Source organism: Dicentrarchus labrax, unplaced genomic scaffold, assembly GCF_905237075.1.
Source record: "Dicentrarchus labrax unplaced genomic scaffold, dlabrax2021, whole genome shotgun sequence".
Taxonomy (NCBI): domain Eukaryota; kingdom Metazoa; phylum Chordata; class Actinopteri; family Moronidae; genus Dicentrarchus; species Dicentrarchus labrax.
In genome coordinates, this window is record NW_026136706.1 from 29393934 (window position 1) to 29413391 (window position 19458).

Below are 19458 nucleotides of genomic sequence, written 5' to 3' on the forward strand. Positions count from 1 at the left end.
TGTGATTACAACTTTATTTGTTTATTTGAGGCCGAACCCACAGTCCCACACGCTTTAATTGTAACTGTACTTGTGCTACTGTACCTTCCAAGCAGAAATAAGACGCAACACAGAGGAAATCCTTCTTCAGGTCTGCATATATTTTCAATGGTAACATTCATTCTATCAGTTTGAGTAAGGTTTGAAATGTCAGGGAACAACACTCAAGAAATATCCTGATGGGAGAAGAAATTATATTGATAGAGGGATGAAACACAATGTAGCACTTGCTTCTGCTGCTGTGGATGCACCTAGTGCCTTACCCTCCAGGGGCCAGTCTCTGATTGTTCTTCCTTTATTCCCTAACATCCCCTCTGTCCTTGCTCACTTCTCAGAACGCGTCAGAGGAATGAAACCCCCAAGCTTACACACACACACACACACACACACACACACACACACACACACACACACACACACACACACACACACACACACACACACACACACACACACACACACACACACACACACACACACACACACACACACACACACACACACACACACACACACACACACACACACACACACACACACACACACACACACACACACACAAAGAGGATAGCATGCATCCTCTCATCTCTGGTTTTGTGTGTACTCATGCCTGTTGTGTAGTAACCGGGCAGGTCAGAGTAAGCACTCTGGAACTACGTTTCCCATTGGGATCATAAGGATGTTGGACAGAAGTGACGGGCTCCAGCGCACGCAGAACCACAGGGGTGAGGAAAAAATAAATCAGGGGAATTACATTTCCTCCTCTACAGACTATAGACCATGATCACAGATACATACTCGTCTCAGACTGGATTCACCCTACTGTACCAAGAATCATGGTTCACAGAGAATGAATGAAAACAAACAGAGGGGTCAGGGGAAAATAAAAATCCAAAAATATATATTTATGTTATATTTATATATATTTATATATTTACGAGGTATGTATCCACAAAAAAGAAAACACCCAAAATTTCAAAATAGGCAGTCTGTTTTTCCAAATGTGTCCTTGCTTTGTGATGCCTTAAGGAAAACATTAATATTAATATTAATTAAAAATTTAAAAAATAAAACTGGGAAGCTTTGCTGTCCAACAGCCGTGCTCTTGTGTCAAACCTCGTAGTCCGGTTCTCTGAGAACTGAATCTCCAGCTATCGGGAGTCCAAAAGCACCGAAGTGGCGCTGGTGTCAGTCTGCTGCACTCCAAAAAAACAAAAGATCACAAATCACAAAGTCCCAAAAGAAAAAAGAATCACTTCATTGTTGAAAAAGAAAAACAAGAGAACCCCTCCTAACCGTTGATTTCCCAACAACCCACGGTCTCAGAGTCTCCACGGTGAAGTTTGAGGCGGTGGTATTGGGTGGTGGGTGGGAGGTGAAGGGAGGCCAGCCACAGGTCCAAAAAAAAAAAAAAAAGGTGTCTTTGTGCAACGAAACAAGTCTCGAGATTAAACAAAATAAGAAACAAAAGAACCGATGGCAGGTGTCCTCCCGGCGATTGTTAGTTAGGCTGGCAGTAGGGGATCTCTCTCCTCTGTAGTCATGCTAGGTACTGCTGCATCGCCGTCTTCGCCCTGACGCAGACACACAGTCAGTCCACCCCGCTCAGCAGTATCACAAGTGTTTGATGACAATGGTGTGTGTTTTATGATGAACTGTTCTTACCCACCTGTCACTGAGGTTGGGGTCTGGGGCCTGGGTGAGTTTGTGCAGGATGTCAACAAAGCCCATCTCCCTCAGCTTGTCCTGGCGCTCCTGAGAACCTGAGAACACGTTACAGCAGAGAGGGAAACGGATTCATTTTAACGTCTGCAGATATCGGCAAACACAAAGTCAATTTCAGCCCGGTGCTGAAGGAAAGGAACCAGGTCAGGTGTTCAGAATTCAAAAAAGGCCATAAATGGATTTTTTGTTTCTTTAAAAAGACCCCCTACTGTTTCTTTTGCAAAACTAGGTGCTTGAACCAGAACGGAGCCCATTCCCTGTTAGTGGAAAAGACCTCAAGTGGAGTGGGAAGCATACATTTTTTGAACCTGAGCTGTTCTGACCTTCATTGGCACAGCCAATCGGATAAATATTAATTTCAGAACTGTACAATAACAAGCCGGCCTCGTATTGAGAGCAGACAAAGAAAGACACTAACTTGGGCAGATGTCAGCACACAGACGCAGCTACCAGGTTGAACAGAAACACTGCTGCAGTGTGCTGCAAAGGAACTACGCCTTCATTTCATCAGAAATGACACAACTTCAACTTCCCTCCCCTCTGTGTCTCCATTAGTGAGTGCGTCTCTTACCGTCCTCTTCATTCCAGATAAGGTTTGAGATGCAGAAGGTGGCAGCGAGCTGCAGTTTCACATTCGAATGCCCCTGCGGGAACAGCAAAAGTCAGGAAGATTACAAGAGAGGAAAACCAGAGCAATGGCAGAGGTCACATGGTCTTACTACTGAAAAAAACCCAGCAGCGTACTCATCAGTTGGTACAACATACTGCTGCAACAATGCCAAACACTTCATCCAATACGCACAGAACAAGACTGAGCTACAGTAGATGTATTATATGTACAGTACCATGTAGTATTTGATTTTCTGGAGCATGTCGTCATTGGTCATAATGAGTTCCTTGGCTGTGTTGCCGTCGGCGATGTTGGCTAGGATGCACAGCGTCTTGACAGATAAGAAAAGTGAGTTACATCAGTGCTGATTCAGAAAACAATTGTGTCTGATGTCTTCCAGCTCTACAAAGAGCCCCGGACTAAAGCAGGACGCCTATAATCACACCCGCAGAATGCTGACACAGCTGGAGGATGAATCCTGTACCACGACCACTTGTGAGCGTGCTCACCTGTTCTTTGACCTCTATACTGTGCTCTGCTTCCAGGATGAGGGTCACAGCCTGCATGATCTGCTTCCCATGAGAACTCATGATCTGGTCAATGTGCTGGCAATATCAAGGGTGGAGAGTAAGCAGGAGAGTCAGTATGCACACGTACAGTTCTGGGTTACATACACACACTGTGAGCCTGTTGGTATTAACATGTGCTTGGGTGATCCAATCACAGGTGGACAGTTCTAAATACAACAACCACTTGCTGAGGCAGTCTGGGACGCATCTGACCGCATATATTTTGTGGTGTAAGTACTAATGCATCATGTAAGACCGCCTACATAACTGACATCCTGTAAGTGCATAGGAAACACACTGTAATGCAAATGATGTGTTTGGGCTCTTTTAGCTGCACAGACAAGCAGCAGATGTTTGTGAACCAGGTTCCAACTGATCAACTAATGACTGCAATATCCTTAAAGTTCCTTAAAGAATGTAAATTGTAAATGTGGCATTTTTGTAAAAGAGTTTGTATCTGCTGTCCCAGCGTGTTGGCTACTAGACGGCGGTACAACCTCTTCTACTGTTGTCAACTATGAGTGACTCTTGGGCAGACACACTTTTACTTTCTCTGGCAATAATGCCTTTCTTTGTCATAAGTGATGTGAAAATATCAAATATCCACACAGTTGAAAAAGTTTGAAAGTGTCCTGCTCATGAAGTTCAACTATAAAATCCCACAGTCACCACCCACCATCCAGCAGGGGTGCTGACAGCCAGCTGGAAGCCACATTTACAACACCTTCTACATTGTGTGTATTCTTTTACAATTAAGTTTATCATTTATCAAAGTCAGTCATCTCACTATGCTTGGAACACACCTACCAAGTCAGCAATATTCCTGAAATTAAATCAGGAACACCTGCACATTCAGAATGTTTCCAAAACAATGCTCAAACAGAGGCAGAGCCCATGGAAATGTTTCATTTACTGTACATTACATATTGTCTTTAATCATGCTTGTGTGTGTGTGTGTGTGTGTGTGTGTGTGTGTGTGTGTGTGTGTGTGTGTGTGTGTGTGTGTGTGTGTGTGTGTGTGTGTGTGTGTCTCACTGGGCGCGTTGACAGCAGATTGCGCAGCAAACCGAGGGTCTTCATTAGCACGTTGGTGTCGGGATCTGACAGCAGGCGGAACAACTGCTCTGTGCCCAAACACCGAACAATCTCCCCCTTCACCTTCTGATCCGCCTGGAACGCCATGTTCTAGACACAACAGTGTTTTGCAGTGCAGAGTAAAAGAAAGACAAAGAAGGAAAATATTATGCCTTTTTCGATTTTATGGTTGTCTGCAAGTGTAAAAAGTGTAAACTCTTCTTACCATCAGGGCCCAGATCCCGTTGACCCTCAGTGCGGGACTGTCACTCTGGGTCAGACTGCATAGTAATTCAATCACCCCTGACTCCAGGATGGGCTGCAGATAACAAATGGTCTCAATATAAAGTAATAAAACCAATTCTCTTTATGTTACAGGTAGCCTATGTGTGAGTGCGTGTGTGTGTGTGAGTGCGTGTGTGCGCGTGTGTTGTGTGTGTGTGTGTGTGTGTGTGTGTGTACCTCTTTGCTGGGTGAGAACTCCAGCAGTAGATTGCATAGTGTTGAGGAAGCCATAACCAGGACTTCATCTGGGGCGTTCTGCAGCAGCTACACACAACAGCACACCACCACGTTACTCATTGTGTGTTAATTTTCACATTCACACACCTGCACACATCCAGCTGAGAGACAGAGTATTTCTTCCCCTGCAGAGATGTGCTTTGCTCTATGCATTCACACAAACTCCACTGACCTTCATGAGGGGTTTCCACACAGCGTGGTCGTGGAAGCTGGTCCTCAGCTGCTGCACCGACCGCGAAAGACTATGAAGACATCTGGATGCAAAAAAAAAAAAACAGTATGAATTGTGCGTGTCCACATCCGGGGGGGGTTCTACGACATTAAATACGTCAGTTAATACCCCACCTGTGAATTTTGAAGCTTTTATGTGTCCTAAAAGAGGTGGTTACTAACAAGTGTCTAAAAGAGACTACAGTGGTTGTTGGTGACATTAAAACTCAGAGACATTTATGCTTCAAAGATTATAAACATGGTGTTCATTAGTGAAGACTATCTTACAGAACAAAACTGTATCATCTTTGTTCACCACAGAGCTAATTTCCTGTAACAATCCAAAACCCAATGGAACAATCCCATTAGCTTTTTGTCAAAGGAACCATGGCGATGCTAACCCTGCAACACACACTTTTATATTATCCCTTTTAATACAATCTAAAAACAATTATGGTCCTAAATAAGCCTAAAGTGGATGCAAAAGGATTATATTTCTGTGGAGAAACAGAAATGAATATTTTTTTTCCATGAATTAAAAGATAACCCTCTTATCTAACATCTTTTTGTGTAATTGGGACATTAAGAGGTGAGGCATTACAGCATGTCACTGTCAGTCAGTGTGTCATCATCAGGGTGGGAAGACTTCATTTCATACCTGACAGCTGCCAAACGGACTTTAATGCTGGATTCTGACAGGCCGCTAACTATTCTGTCCATCATGTTCTCTGTCTCTGTGATCTTAAGAGAAAAAACAGGAGGGGGGTGGTTTAGAATATAAACATGCATGGGCATGGTTATATATGCAAACAAAAATAGGGCCTAAGGAGAGGTCACCTTTTTGCGGATGTCCTCGTCGTTGGAGCCTAGTGAGGCGTAAAGTTTGAAAGCGGCTTGTCTCAGCTCGTGTGCGTGCTTCAGGTCATGGTCCAGCTGAAAACCACAGAGTGGACACAAAGTCAGCTGGTGCATAATGTCAACAGTTGACACAACTTTCTGATTAAAAACAAGATGATAAAATTGATAGATGAGTGAAACGTTTTAAAGGCTCAGTTCTCACTTCCTGTTATTGCATTCTTAATATATTAATAATTATACTAATTGGCATCGCTTGTTAGTTTCAGGGAAACTATGTTCACAAAGGATCATTGGGTCATAGCTGATTAACCAGACAGACCAAAGTGCTGTCTGGAAGTCTGAGCAGAACAATCTATGCTTATGAAAAATAGCCTTTAATTGGCCTTATTAAGAAAAGTGATTGGCACTAGGGATTTAAAGGTTCCACCACTTCGGTCTAGACTAAAATACCCCAGCAAATACTGGTTGGATTGCAGTGAAATTTGTACAGACGATCATGGTCCCTAGAGGATGAATCCTACTGGCTTTGGTGATCCCCTGACTTTCTGGGGTTTCCATTTGTGGTTCTAAGTGAAACTGATGCCATGGAATTTGCTATACACATTTAAGACTACCATATACAGCCATATACACCTGCCCCCTTTTTCACCTCACTAAAACAGCATCACACTAAAGGTCCTCCTCCGACCCACTGACCTACCCTCTTGATGTCAGTGATGGCAGACACGGAGCTGGGGTATTTGAAGTAGTCGGCCAGCATGGCCACCAGGTGGTCGGTGGTGCTTGCGATCCTCTGCAGCTCCACGTCGGGCTCCATCAGGTAGGCCAGCGTCTCTGCGCCCTCCACCCTCTCCTCAAGCAAATGCTCTTTACTGCACATCCGCACGAGGCACGGCAGGGTCTGGATGAAAAACAGGAAGTCAGGTGCACGTTAAATAAAGCTCCAGTGACATAATACAATAATAATAATAATAATAATAATAATAATAATTATTAGAGGTGCAGTTGCAGAGGTCACAGAAGAGCCTTACCTTTAGGACTATGCAGGTGTCATCTGTCCTGATGGCACCCGCTCGACACATGTACGTTAGACTGGTACAGAAAGAAAAGAGGTCACATTGGAGAAAAAAAAACTATACAGAAAATATAAGCATAGATTATTTATCATTAGTATTAGTTAACATGAGTTTATGTCACTCACCATTTGGCTGCTGTTAGCTGCATTTCAATGGGTTGATCCCTTTGCATCATTCTGACAAATACCTGAGAGAGCAGCTCACCATCCACCAGCACTGGAATCAGAAACACAGATAAAGTGGGGTTGAAAAGTGACGCTCAAAGGAGAGGAGAGGAGAGGAGAGGAGAGGAGAGGAGAGTTCCTCACCATTCACCAGTGTCATGGAGACCTGAGTGTTCTCATAGGCCAGGACTGAGAAACACTTTAACGCCTGCATCCGGACCTAGAGCGCCAATGAGGTTGGAAGGAGAGAATTACATGCGTATAGTGGTACTGTGTGTGAAAAGGTCCTATCATCCAATTAGCCCTTCCTAAGTCCCGCCCCATTTTGCTCTGTGCTCCAGTAACAGTTAAGCAAGCCTCGGTCCACTTTCTCCTTTCCTGTACTTAGTCATGGTATGTGCTAGCCTCGTCCACGTTGATATTTATAGATTGTTGAAAGACAAAAACAGCATACATACAGTCACATCAAAATGCTAGCTAACTAATGATTGATATAAATAAGCTAGCTAGTTAGCAAGTGCTTTGCCAAGATTAACGTTTAGATATACCTATCTAGCTAACTATTGATGTAGATTAGCCAGCTAGGTAGCTAGTGTTTTGCTAACATTAGCAAGCTAACCTAAGATGTGACTATATTTCTGTTGCTTCTATGCGTCAACCATCTACTTGCTCAACCGCTATTGGTGCACAGAGCAAAAAGGAACGGGGCTTAGGAAGGATCAACAACAGAGAGACATACCTTATAAACAGGTGAGATAAGGAGAGGGGCAATGTTCTGGATGGCACCGTGGTTAAAAAGAACCGTCTGGTGCTCTGGGGTCTGGAGAGAACAAACATCCAATCAGCAATGAATCGTGATCTGGTTACAAGCGTGCTGGACTCCACTGTGTTTGTGTGTGAACAAATACCAACAAATACCTTACAACAGTGGGAGAAGATCTGTGTGATGTACTCCTGGGTTTTCTGTGAGCGACTCAGTAGAGACATTAGATGGGGAATCACAGTGGGGTCCTAAAACAAACATACACAGAGGAATATTTAGAACTGGCCTATAATATACAAATAGAGGTACAAACTGATGTACAGCAGGCAGAACATGTACAAGACAACCTACAGTATAGAGCAGCTGCACAGGGGTGACTGGACTTATGAAGACTGTTCTGAGACACCGAAGACAAGCTTCAATGAAGATCAGGTCCGGACACAGGAGACCTGTAAGCACAAAACACAGCCGTTGTATCGGTCTGACATTGTCATCTGCACAAGTATTTGCATGCTCGAGTATGTGTGTCCCTTAACCTTGAAGAAGGGCAGGGATGATGTGACAGTCCACCAGGGACTTGATGTTGTTCTCTGTGCCCATGGCTAGGCTGCCCAGCACCACGGAACATTCCCTCCGCAGCTCCAGACTGGACGAGCTCTGCTGGAGCAGGTACAGTAACCTGGAAACAATAAAAACATACAAAAACTGAAGCAAGTTCACTGTAAAGGAGAAAAAATATATATTTTGGGGGCTTTTAATGGCTTTTTTTTGACAGGTCAGGTGAAGACAGGTCAGGGGGGTTAGCAAAGGTTGGAATCGAAACTACCCCAACCATGTTAATATGTACCACCAATGTCTGAGAGTACTTGGATAACATTTTGAAAGGTAAGAAAAAGCAAAGTAGGAATAAAGATGTGTGAAAAGTGTGCAGAGACGTACCTCGGCACAGCTCCGAGGACAATCAGATTGGCCTTCTGCTTGTTGTTTCCTATGACAGCATTCTTCATGTCACTGAAGTCAGACAAAGACACAAGATGAGGACCCTGGTTGGCAATCTACTAGAGGCAATTGTGACAAATGTACTCTGCATTCAATAACAAATGTTGAAGAGTTGGTATGGTAAGCGAATGCTTCAGATTGCAGCCTTTAACGTACAACGTAACTCCTCTCAATTTACAGTGTAATTATTTGTACTAAGTAGCAATGCAGAATATATATCAGGATATATATATATATATATATATCAGGATATGATAAATCATGAGTCAGTATAATAAAAATGTATTTTGAATGAAAATGAAAATGTTTGATTGGCTTTCATAGAACATAAAGCCTAAGTATGATTTTGATGAAAACAAGAAAACAATGAATGAACATTTGAAGAGTCAGAACCTATATTGTGCATCCTTAGTGCTAACGCTGTATGTACTATGTACATAAGAGTAAGTACAAGAGAACAAGATGTGAAGTTAGTGAATAAGGGGGTAACAATGTAGCAACTTAGAGACTTAGAATTTATACTGTAGGTATTTTTCAACTAACAGGTAGCTATTCTAATATTATCGGGTACAGTATTACCTACTCAGCAACAATATTGCATTTGTGTTTCTGGTGCATCATATAAAAAATGTCACTAAATTGGGAAGAATTACGCTGTACGTTGCAGGCCATAATCTAAAGCGTTCCACTTGCTAATGTATATTTCTGCAGGTCAGAACAATAATTGTAATATTCACACATTCTAAAAATATTAAACATACACACATCTAAGTACTGCACATTATGTTTCATGAAAGATACATTTCACCCAGTGCTGTCCTTTGTAGGGCCCGATATATCGGTGGGCCGATATTGACCTATCATAGACATATCTTATCAGTATCAGCATATATGTTAACTGATATGAAAAAAAATAAAAATGTCCCCATATATAATGCAGAAGGAAATTCTTGTGGGGATATTTTGGTTTCACTGCAAAGTTTACAATACTGTGGCAAACAGGACAGATTAAAGAGAAGAAGCAGCTCTCAGCAATCTCAACTAGAGTTGGTTCACAATATATATGTTTAATTATTTAACATCTTAAAGAACATTTAACACAAATATTCTTTATTAAAGTTATTTGTTTAAGAAAGCAGCCTATTGAGTACTTTGACATAGTCATGTCAGTGCACAATCCACATAGGAAAGATCAATTTTCATTGCAGCCACCATACTGGTAATCTGTGAATATTTCCCCTCTGAAGTCCTATATCGGTCAGGCTCTAGTCCTTTGATAATATAGGTTTAGCTAATAGTTGGGAGAGTGTTTAGAGGTTGTAAGAGGCAGTCTTCAGCCCAGCAGAGGCCATGATCTTCTGAAAAGTTATAAAGACATCAGACAGAGAGAGAATTGGAACAGAGGAGGTTCACATCAAGCATAATGCACCACATATTCTTATAGAACACAGAGTGAGCCTGTTCATTTGTATTCACTGCATTTTGTTTTCCGTGCAGAGTTTCCTCTGCTCTGCATGTGTCCCTGATGATATCAAATAGCAGGTGAGTGAGGCTAGTGGAAAAATACAGCTATAGCAGGCAGTCAGTTCAGTCAGGTGCTCTGCTAGTGGAGTGGTACAAGCCGTAACCAGAGCTAGTCTCTTCCAAAGTTAAAAATAACAATGAAATAGGCAGAGTCACCGCAGTTGAGACACAGAGTAAGAGCAAGAAATGAAGTCACATGAAGGAGTGAAATGCATCTTGAAATAGGCCGTCACATGAAAGCCTGTGTATGTAAACACACAGGGCATGCTCACTGAGAAACACCACCGTCACAAATGTTTTTCTACAGAATAATTCTATGCATGAGAGGCTCTTTTATCAGCTGCTTGAATCAATGATCTGTGAAGGACAAATTAAAAACCCCAGCTGAAGTTACTGGAAGACTGTGGGCTTTATTCCGACACAATTCAGAAAAAAAACACATGCTGATGAACTTACATGACTCCCTGCAGCACTTTCTGTGGGTCGGGGTCGAACAGTCTGTCAACATAATGGCGACTGGTGGCAGTGACTTCCTGCATGAGGACAAATATGACAGAGACATAAGTAACATAACTCACTAACATACACATTTCCCAGCTCAGACTACCTTGCTGGAAAGTTAATGACATTGTATCCCACACATACACACAAAGATCTGAGAGGCCCATCAGAGTCTGCATAGTCAGGTTGATTTCCTGACTGAGAAATAGCAGGCATATAAAATTAAACATACACATATATAAACACACAACAGCATCCATGACAGGGACCTGTAAAAACAAATGTAGCCACTGGCAGCACCAGAAAACTTTGTTAATACAAAGACACCTTTACCCAGAACTTTCCATATGACCCCAGAGGAGCAAACCTCAGCAAGCTAGCAGCATGCTGTTAGCTTCTGTTGCCCACTCGCTGCTGATATTCAGCAGTGTCTGTAGCTCCATTGACCTCTTTACAAATGTGCTTTTATATTTGAGTTTAACCCTAAAAATGTAACTTAACACATATGAGCTAGCACGATACCCAGAGGGTCTAAACCAGTGTACCTAACGTTAACGTGGGGGCGTTTCACTGTGGCTCTGCTGAGTGCTCGTTGGTCCCATTAATGCTAACTTCAGTCAGATTACACCTGGCAGCCATTGTTACCTGTAAGAACACATTACAGCACTAACTGCTGGACTGTCGACTGCTGACAGCTAATTTTAGCCAGCCGAGGCAGTCAGTGAGTTATGTTAGCTTCGCTAGCTAAACCGTATGCTAATGGTTAGCTAATGTTACTTGGACAACCTCACGTTAGCTAGCCAAGTTTGCTATTGCAGTTAGCAAGCTACAGTGGCTGAGAACAAATAATAATGGATGGTTGGAACAAAAGCTCTTCTTGTAACTCATGTCCGTCTGTTCTTTAAGCACTATTTTAAACATGTTTGGTTTTATTTTCTCCAGTGAGTGACAGCACTCTCTGTTAGCAGTTAGCTGCTAACTCATTCCGAGTGACACTGACAGGTACTACACTCGTTTCATTTGTGTTCTCCGACACCCCGACGGGGAGAGCGGACACATTAATAGCGTGCATCCCTTCACATGTGCACGATCCCGCCCATCCGGGCGTAGTCGGGAGGGAAAGCGTTCTCATCGTCAGCTACGTAGGCGGACCGCTACAGTGCTACATGTTGCAAAGCCTCTCACTTAGCTTGCAGGCTAACATAAGACATAAACCCTCCCTAGCTTAATAGCTCTTAGCTTCTTCATCTGAATGATCTAACGATATCAACCGCTCACTGCTGGAGCGCGCACACTGACAACCTGACAATGCTACTGGAAACTATGAGAGTGACACTCACAGACAGCACACTGATGCGGAGAGGGGCCTCCAACAAGCACGCCATCTCTCTTCCCCCGATCGAGCGCCCCAATCGGCGCAGCACTTTGCAGACACTCCGCCCCCCAGAGCAACTGTGAGCGGCTTTTAAAAAGTAACTGCAGCTGAATCACACCGCCCCCCTCGCTGGCGTTACAATAAAAACAGGAAACTATGTTCCTCTGTGGGTTCGGCTGTAATCACTAGCATTAGATATACAACACAACAACACTGCTAACTTGGCGAGCTGTCTGTCAGACAGTGGATTTATCAATGAGGTAAATGTTGTTTATAAATGTGACGTAGTGAGGTCTCTGTGAGTTAGATTCGACACAATAACGACCTCCATAAACCGTCTAATGGATACTACAATACACAGAGAATATCCGGTCTGTGTAACACATCCCGATATTCGCTCTGTATATACTAAATAATACGTACACTACACAGTAAAGAGCAGCACACATATTCTGATCGAATATACTGCCAGTGATCAAAAGTGGTTTGCTTAAATTTGGGACGTACTGCGCATGTGCTGTGAGCGGTGGACGCAAGGTGGGAAAATTCATTCTCTCGTGTGTCTGCTAACCTGTAACATAAACATGATTATCAGGAAAAGTTTGTAGCTTTACAGAGAGTATAACATACAGACACTCTTCAGCCTTCATTCATCTCCGTAAGTACTCAGTCTGTTAGCTCATGCTGGTGCGCCAGCTGTTGTTCACTCCTCGCTGTCGGGTCGTTTCAACACATTGAAATGAGCGTTAACGTTAGATGAAGCTAACTCCGTAGCGTAGCATTAGCTAATTCTAGCCATTACGATGCTAGTAGTGTGTTAGTGGACGTAAAGTACACAGAGCACACACACACAATCCTGCAAAAGCCTCGTGGATGCGCACATTAGTCCCACTAGTGTCGAAGCTGCTTTTGACACTACTTGTTTTCAAAGCAACGGGAAACCACCAAGAGCTCCAGAAAGACCCCAGTGCCCTAATGTCTCAGGTTATTGCCACATATTGCTGATGTCATTGTTTCAATCACTCTTATTTAAAGATGAAACATGACTCTGGGGCTTCTGTCCACACAATGAGCTAATACCACTGTACTGAACAATCTGTTTACTTGTATTCAGAGCAACTGGGTCATAAACAACAATATGTCAACTCTTCACTGACAGTACTATTGATAATGGAGTGACTATGTAATAGTCTTGTGGGTAAATGTAATGTAAAGTGTTAAAATGTCTATAAACACTAGACAGTTGTGTGTTTGTATAATCCCAAACATTTCCAACAATGTTCAGACCCAGAGAAATCTGTCATTCTGTTGTTTTATTCAGGTAACAGTGTGTTTCATTTGGTTTCCCATCAGTGAAATCATGTGCCCTAAACCCCTTCTAGTAAAGTAGGTCTATCTGCGGGTGCACAGTACTACAGAACGCGCCTACTACATGACTCAGAACTACTTGGTTAGTTTAAGGAAAAGATCATGCCTTGGGTTAAAATAAGTACATTAATCCAGGAAGTCATCTCAGGGGATGTGTTGTGTAGTAAAGTGTGTGTGTCACGTAGTCTGGGACTTCTGGGTAAATGTGGAATTTGTCTCAAACATAAGTTAAAGTAACATGAATAAAACTTTAACATTATCTCATCCATGAACAATTTCTGTGTGAGTCACAGCAGATAGATTTTCATCAGCAATGGTGGTTGTTCAACAATGAGGACAACACCTTCCATGATCCCACACTACTTCACCACATCATCAAACATCAAGTCTTCTCTGTGTTTTCAGATGTGAGAGACCTCCTAGTGGCAGAATTACATACTGTGCGTTTAAGGGCATTTCCATTGTGTTTACGTCTCCTGTGTACATTACCTGTACAAACTTGACATTTAATTGTTAAACCTACTGACTTAAAACCATTCTTTGCTCTCCTGTTATGCCTTATACTTCTTAGTGAAGGGAATTGCATCGGCAATGTTTTGAACTTTGTTTTGGTTGTATTTCTACAGATCACCAAAAGATTATTTACAGAGGAGCAGGCCTCAGCATCCCTGCGTGTGGAAGCTGAAAGCCCCTGGATGAGCACAGAATACAAACCAAGACTGTGATTTTCTCTGGGAACTCGCAGCTCACCTGTTGTGCAGCATGAAGATTGCTGTAGAAGGCTGTTGCCATGGGGAGCTGGACAAGATCTACGAGACAATCGCATACCTGGAGAAAAAGGAAGGGGTGAAAGTGGACCTGCTGCTTTGCTGTGGAGACTTCCAAGCCGTGCGGAATGAAGGAGACATGAAGTGCATGGCGGTACCAGCCAAGTACAGATCGATGCAGACCTTTTACAAGTCAGTGCTTTGGTTTATTTTTCATGTTTTAAAAAAAGTACAAGACATGAGTGAAAGCATTTAAAACTTTAATATTACACTACTCTGTGTTACAGATACTATTCTGGAGAGAAGAGGGCTCCAGTCCTGACAATCTTCATTGGAGGCAACCATGAGGCTTCCAACCACCTGCAGGAGCTGCCTTATGGAGGCTGGGTGGCGCCAAACATTTATTATCTGGGTAGGGACCAGCAGACAGTAGATGTGATTATTCTGTCTACCTGTCTATCTGTTGATTCCCAGGCCTGACGTGACCATATTTTCTACAGGTTATGCTGGTGTTATTCGCTACAAAGGCATTCGAATCGGTGGCTTGTCTGGAATCTTCAAATCACGTGACTACAGAAAGGGTCAGTTCTGTTTTTTTTCAGTATCTCAGTCAGTGTGTCTTTTAGTCATTTGATATCCCTTTCAGAAAAGGGTAAAAAACTAAATAAATAATGGTTATTTGGTCATTTCTAAAAAGTTAAATACAAGGTGCTTTACTTTTTTCCTGGTCGAAAAGGGATGATTGAAAGTTAAATTTTTTATATCTATTTTGTATAACTAATATAAAAAGTATTTATTTTCTGAGACCGGATGTGGTCAGTTAGACAAATTCACTAAATGTAGGATTCCCAGTGTTGTTTCAGCCCAGACTATTTTAGACAAAATAAGGCCCTTTTTGACCATGGAAAAAACACCTTGTACATCATTTTGAAAAATAAATTGCCACATTTTTGTTTATTTTAATACCTGTTTCTGAAAGGAGTATTGGGTGGTCCAAAGATACCCTGACCTATCTCAGTGGTTGAACTTATACACGCTCTGCAGCATGCTTACAAGAAATGTGTGCTTTTGAAGGTCACCATGAATTCCCTCCATACAATCCTGACACGCTTCGAAGTGTATACCACATCCGAAATGTTGAGGTATTCAAATTAAAACAGGTAAATATCGTAGGTTCAACTTCTTCTCTTGCACACAATTCAGAAGATTGTCCATTTATTCATCGAAACAGCATATTTTATTTAAAAATGTTTATTTCCACTAAGATCCAGATGCCCATAGACATTTTCATGAGCCACGACTGGCCTCGTGGAATCTACTACTATGGGAGTACGGGGGAGCTGTTGCGAAAGAAGAAATTTCTGCGTCAGGAAGTGGAGTCCAACACTCTGGGAAGTCCTGCTGCTGAGGAGCTGCTAGCTCACCTCCAGCCCAGCTACTGGTTCTCTGCACATCTTCATGTGAAATTTGCTGCCGTTATGCAGCATCCGGTGAGCGTGACTGCCCATACAGCTGCTGCTGCTGCTGCTGATACATTTTAGATTGTGATTTTAATAACTCTGAGCACCAACCTAATATACCAATTCGCTTGTCTTTAGCCTAAAGGTAACGCCCCCCCACGTGTAACAAAGTTCCTGTCCCTGGATAAATGTCTGCCCTACAGGGAATTCTTACAGGTGAGAGAAAATTGTGTTGCTAATTATACAAAGGTTACGATCTAGTTCAGTGGTTCTGAAACTGTGGAACATAGAGCCACTGAAGAGGGGGTGTGGATGACCAGGGGAACAAGAATGTGATCAATGGAGGGAAAGTAACCAAAGAGTCTGCGGATTGTGTCGTGCTTACCTTTTGTTTCATAAAAAATTCAACTTGGATCCTTTTTGACTAGTTGCTTAACCTATCATTAGTAATAATTGATCAAAATTGTTGACTGGTGTGGCTTGGATTGGCTTCTGCTGGGGGGCACGCCAGAAGAAGTTTGAGAACGACTGATCTAGTTGAAGCTGTAGAGGTGATAGTTATTTATTTGTATACCTTTTGTGTTGCAGATTGTGGATGTTCCAGAGAGACCGGGTTCATCTGAGGGTCTGGAGTATGATCCAGAGTGGCTTGCGATCCTGAAGGCCACCAACAGTCTTCAAAGGACCACCCCACACCCCTGGAACCCCCCAGAGAACAATGGCCTGCACGAGCGGTACACAGATATTAAACTTACAAGCAGAGCATATGCAGTCAGTTGAAAGATGGTCGTCAAAGAGAAAAACCCTGTAAGCTTCAGCCGTGAAATGAACACTGAACGTAAAAGTCTGCTGACAAAGCTGAAAGAGCGGTAACGTAGCTGTGACTGAAGCAGTAGCATCATGCTGTTGGTAAAGCACTGCACTCTCTTGGAGAGGCTGAATATATATTTTAATATTCTTGGAATACAATTAATGATCGTTCTCAATTAATCCGCCAAAAAATGCCCAATCGACACAGGCTTATTATATTGTTTTATTGTATTTAGTATATATATTTTATCATATCTTAATGTATTTTGTTGCATTTTATTCAGTTTTCTTTACTTTTTGCACTACATTTCCCTGTGCTGTTGTACCAATTTGAATTTCCCCCAAGTGGGATCAATGAAGGAACATCTTATCTTAACTCAACGCGCAGAAATGTCAAGAACCTTTTTTAACACTGACAACAGAACGCCTTTCACTCTGTGCTTCATCAAGCTGCTAAAAATACAAACGCACAGTCTCTGTAGTGAATAGCAATGGCATACGGGTGTGGAAGTAGACTCGACCATCTCAGACAAGACAAACAACAATACCACTGAGCAATACACTCTGGAAATAATAACTGAAATTATAGATACTGATTAATCAGTCGTCAGATTAATCAGGCTGATAATCTGGTAATTTGAAATAATAAGCATCGGCAAATGACTGCACTCGCAAGCCGTAAACAAAAACATGTCTGCAGCCTTGTCGGTGTGTCTGCTGTGGAAAGATGTTAGCGCTCCCCCTTTGTGAGTTTGGCCACTCAGTTCTCTAAATGTCAGCATTGGCCATTGAATATACATACATATCAGTCGACCACTAACTAAAATAAATAAAAGTATTAAATATGATGTTTTTTGGGGTTTTTTTTCTCATTACCTGCTCATGTTGCAGTGGCCAGCACTCAGCCCTGAAGTACATGCTGTGCAAAAAGCTTTTTTTCTTTTTCATATTCAGTTTACTATAAGACAAGCTTGAAACAGATAAAAACACAAAAATAACTTGTCAATTAAATAGTTGAATAAAAATTGACTAATTGCCTAATTTCCTCTCGTACTTCTGCAGTTGACTTAAACATAATGCCACAACAGTTGGGCTCACAGTTTTGGTTCATGCTGCCACTTAATAATATGGATTGTCTGCACCCTGCAGGTGGGACTTTAGAGCTTCAGAAGCAGCTATGATGGAGGTGGTGGAGGATTTCAACGGTGAACTCACCATTCCAGACAACTTTAGCCAGACTGTGCCACCCTACGAGCCCAACAAGCCCCAGCCCCATGCCAGCCCCAGCTGCAACACCAACCCTCAGACCACAGAGCTCTGTGCCACGCTAGGCCTCACAGACATCTACGCCCAGGCTGGGCCGGGAGGAGATGACCTGGGGAGAGTTCAGGGCAGTATCGGAGGGGAGGAGGATGATGATGAAGATAGACACAGTGTGGGGAGTGTGGACGAGCCCAGCGAGTACCCGAGCGACACTTCTGGATTGTCGAGCTCATTGAATCCCGACGAAATTACGATAGAGGATGAGTGGGAAGAAGAGGAGGGAGAGAAGGGAAAGGAGGAGGTTGAAGGGAGGTCGAACGCAGCAGTAAAGGGAGATGAGCTCTCTAATGCACCTGTAGGTGAGTTTAACACCCCCAGCCGGATGGTGCTGCCCGAGCCCAAATCTGAGGCCTCGCCCACTCGTCTGTCCAACATAATGAACCTGCCGCCCCCCTTCCACTCCACCCCTGCAGTAGCCCGGCCTCAGCCTGGAGCAGAAGGGGAAGGACAGTGCGAGGGCGACGATGAGGATGCCACAGCTGTACGTATGCTAAAACGTACCAGCAACGAAACCCAGGATCCTGGCAGCAGAGGCACAACCCCCAGAATCAAACGCAGGAACCAGGTTATCTATACAGCAGCGGACGATGACGAGGGTGAGGATTAGAGGTCAGGGTGAGAGAAAGCAAAAGGCAAGGACCCATGAGTGTAAGTCTCCATCAGTTTATCAGTTCTGTTCATGTTCAGTATAGAATCCAAAATCAGAAGAAAAACACGAACAAATTCATTTTTTGTACTTTAGATTTTACACTCAGGTCAAAAAGAGGAAACGAACAAGCTTTGATTTTTATCTTAAAATTTAAATATTTTGTCTGTATGCGTGTACTGGGACGGGAATGGGAATGTTTTTAAGATTTTTCAATATCAAAATGATTCAGTGATAGTTGTCAGCAAAATTTAAAAGTTATAGTTAATTGGGCAAATTTTATTTTCCTAAATGTAAACAAATCACCGCTCACTGAATCCACATTATACATTATTATACATTATACTGCTATTTCTTGTTCATCTGACTTGTAACGTGACATTTTCCAAAAGACTTGCTGATGGTCATATTAATTTCATGAGATCAGGTTGACCCCATCGCAGTGTATTTGCTGCAAAGTGAGTGATCAAGTATAACACATGTAGAGGTCAGTAACTTCCTGGTCGCACAAATCTAACAAATCAACTACAAAATTTCATTTCTTTTTTTTTCTTGCAAAATTAAGTTTTTTGTACTTTTGATTTTATGCTCAAATCAAACGTAAGAAAAAGTATTAATTTTGTGTTGGATTGATAAATGAATAACGACATAAGGAATCATTTTTTCATTTTCTGATTTTGGACTCCCAATTGAACATGAAAAAAAGGAATGATACAGGGATTGTAGTGATGTACAGATTTACTGTCTGCCTTTTCTACAGCTACTGACATGAGCTGTACAAAGCAGAAATACAGCTTTATTAAAATGTCCTAAAAGCAGACTGTACATGACAAAAGAGCTTTCTGGATTTAGTTTGTACAGAAAGGTGGTTATAGCGATGTTGTCTCTTTGTTAAAATATGATTTTTATATATATATATTTTAATCTTACCGACATAGAATTTTAGGAAACATTTCTGTTTTTTTATACATGTCATTTCAAGACAACAGCAATGATTAAAGAGGCTGGAAAATTAAAATGTCCTTTTTTTTTTTTTTTTTTTTAATGAATGAATGACTTCATACACCATTGTACA

General features: G+C 42.2%; 2 protein-coding genes across 5 annotated transcripts; one reads left to right on the forward strand and one right to left on the reverse strand.

The window, feature by feature from the left end:
* Positions 1–943: 943 nt before the first annotated feature.
* On the reverse strand, positions 944–12264 carry armc8 (armadillo repeat containing 8). 2 transcript variants are annotated; one of them, XM_051403277.1, is made up of 22 exons: positions 11975–12264; positions 10590–10666; positions 8550–8621; positions 8147–8289; positions 7962–8059; positions 7766–7858; positions 7587–7667; positions 6992–7067; positions 6809–6899; positions 6639–6699; positions 6308–6508; positions 5587–5682; positions 5408–5490; positions 4712–4793; positions 4480–4566; positions 4244–4336; positions 3979–4128; positions 2884–2979; positions 2610–2705; positions 2336–2408; positions 1709–1802; positions 944–1613 (listed from the first exon to the last, which is right to left on the reverse strand). In XM_051403277.1, exons 1-22 carry the CDS (start codon positions 12017–12019, stop codon positions 1580–1582), a joined length of 2022 nt encoding a protein of 673 aa, XP_051259237.1. In that variant the 5' UTR covers positions 12020–12264; the 3' UTR covers positions 944–1579. The 2 variants fall into 2 exon arrangements, with proteins under 2 accessions (XP_051259237.1, XP_051259236.1); XM_051403276.1 differs by having other exon boundaries at positions 1705–1802.
* On the forward strand, positions 12251–19401 carry dbr1 (debranching RNA lariats 1). Of its 3 annotated transcripts, none has more exons than XM_051403295.1 (9): positions 12251–12269; positions 14004–14336; positions 14432–14556; positions 14645–14725; positions 15219–15304; positions 15410–15634; positions 15743–15820; positions 16193–16338; positions 17564–19401. In XM_051403295.1, exons 2-9 carry the CDS (start codon positions 14140–14142, stop codon positions 18342–18344), a joined length of 1719 nt encoding a protein of 572 aa, XP_051259255.1. In that variant the 5' UTR covers positions 12251–12269; positions 14004–14139; the 3' UTR covers positions 18345–19401. The 3 variants fall into 3 exon arrangements, with proteins under 3 accessions (XP_051259255.1, XP_051259254.1, XP_051259252.1); XM_051403294.1 differs by lacking the exon at positions 12251–12269 and adding an exon at positions 12503–12546; XM_051403292.1 differs by lacking the exon at positions 12251–12269 and adding an exon at positions 12524–12667.
* The last annotated feature ends 57 nt before the right edge of the window (positions 19402–19458 follow it).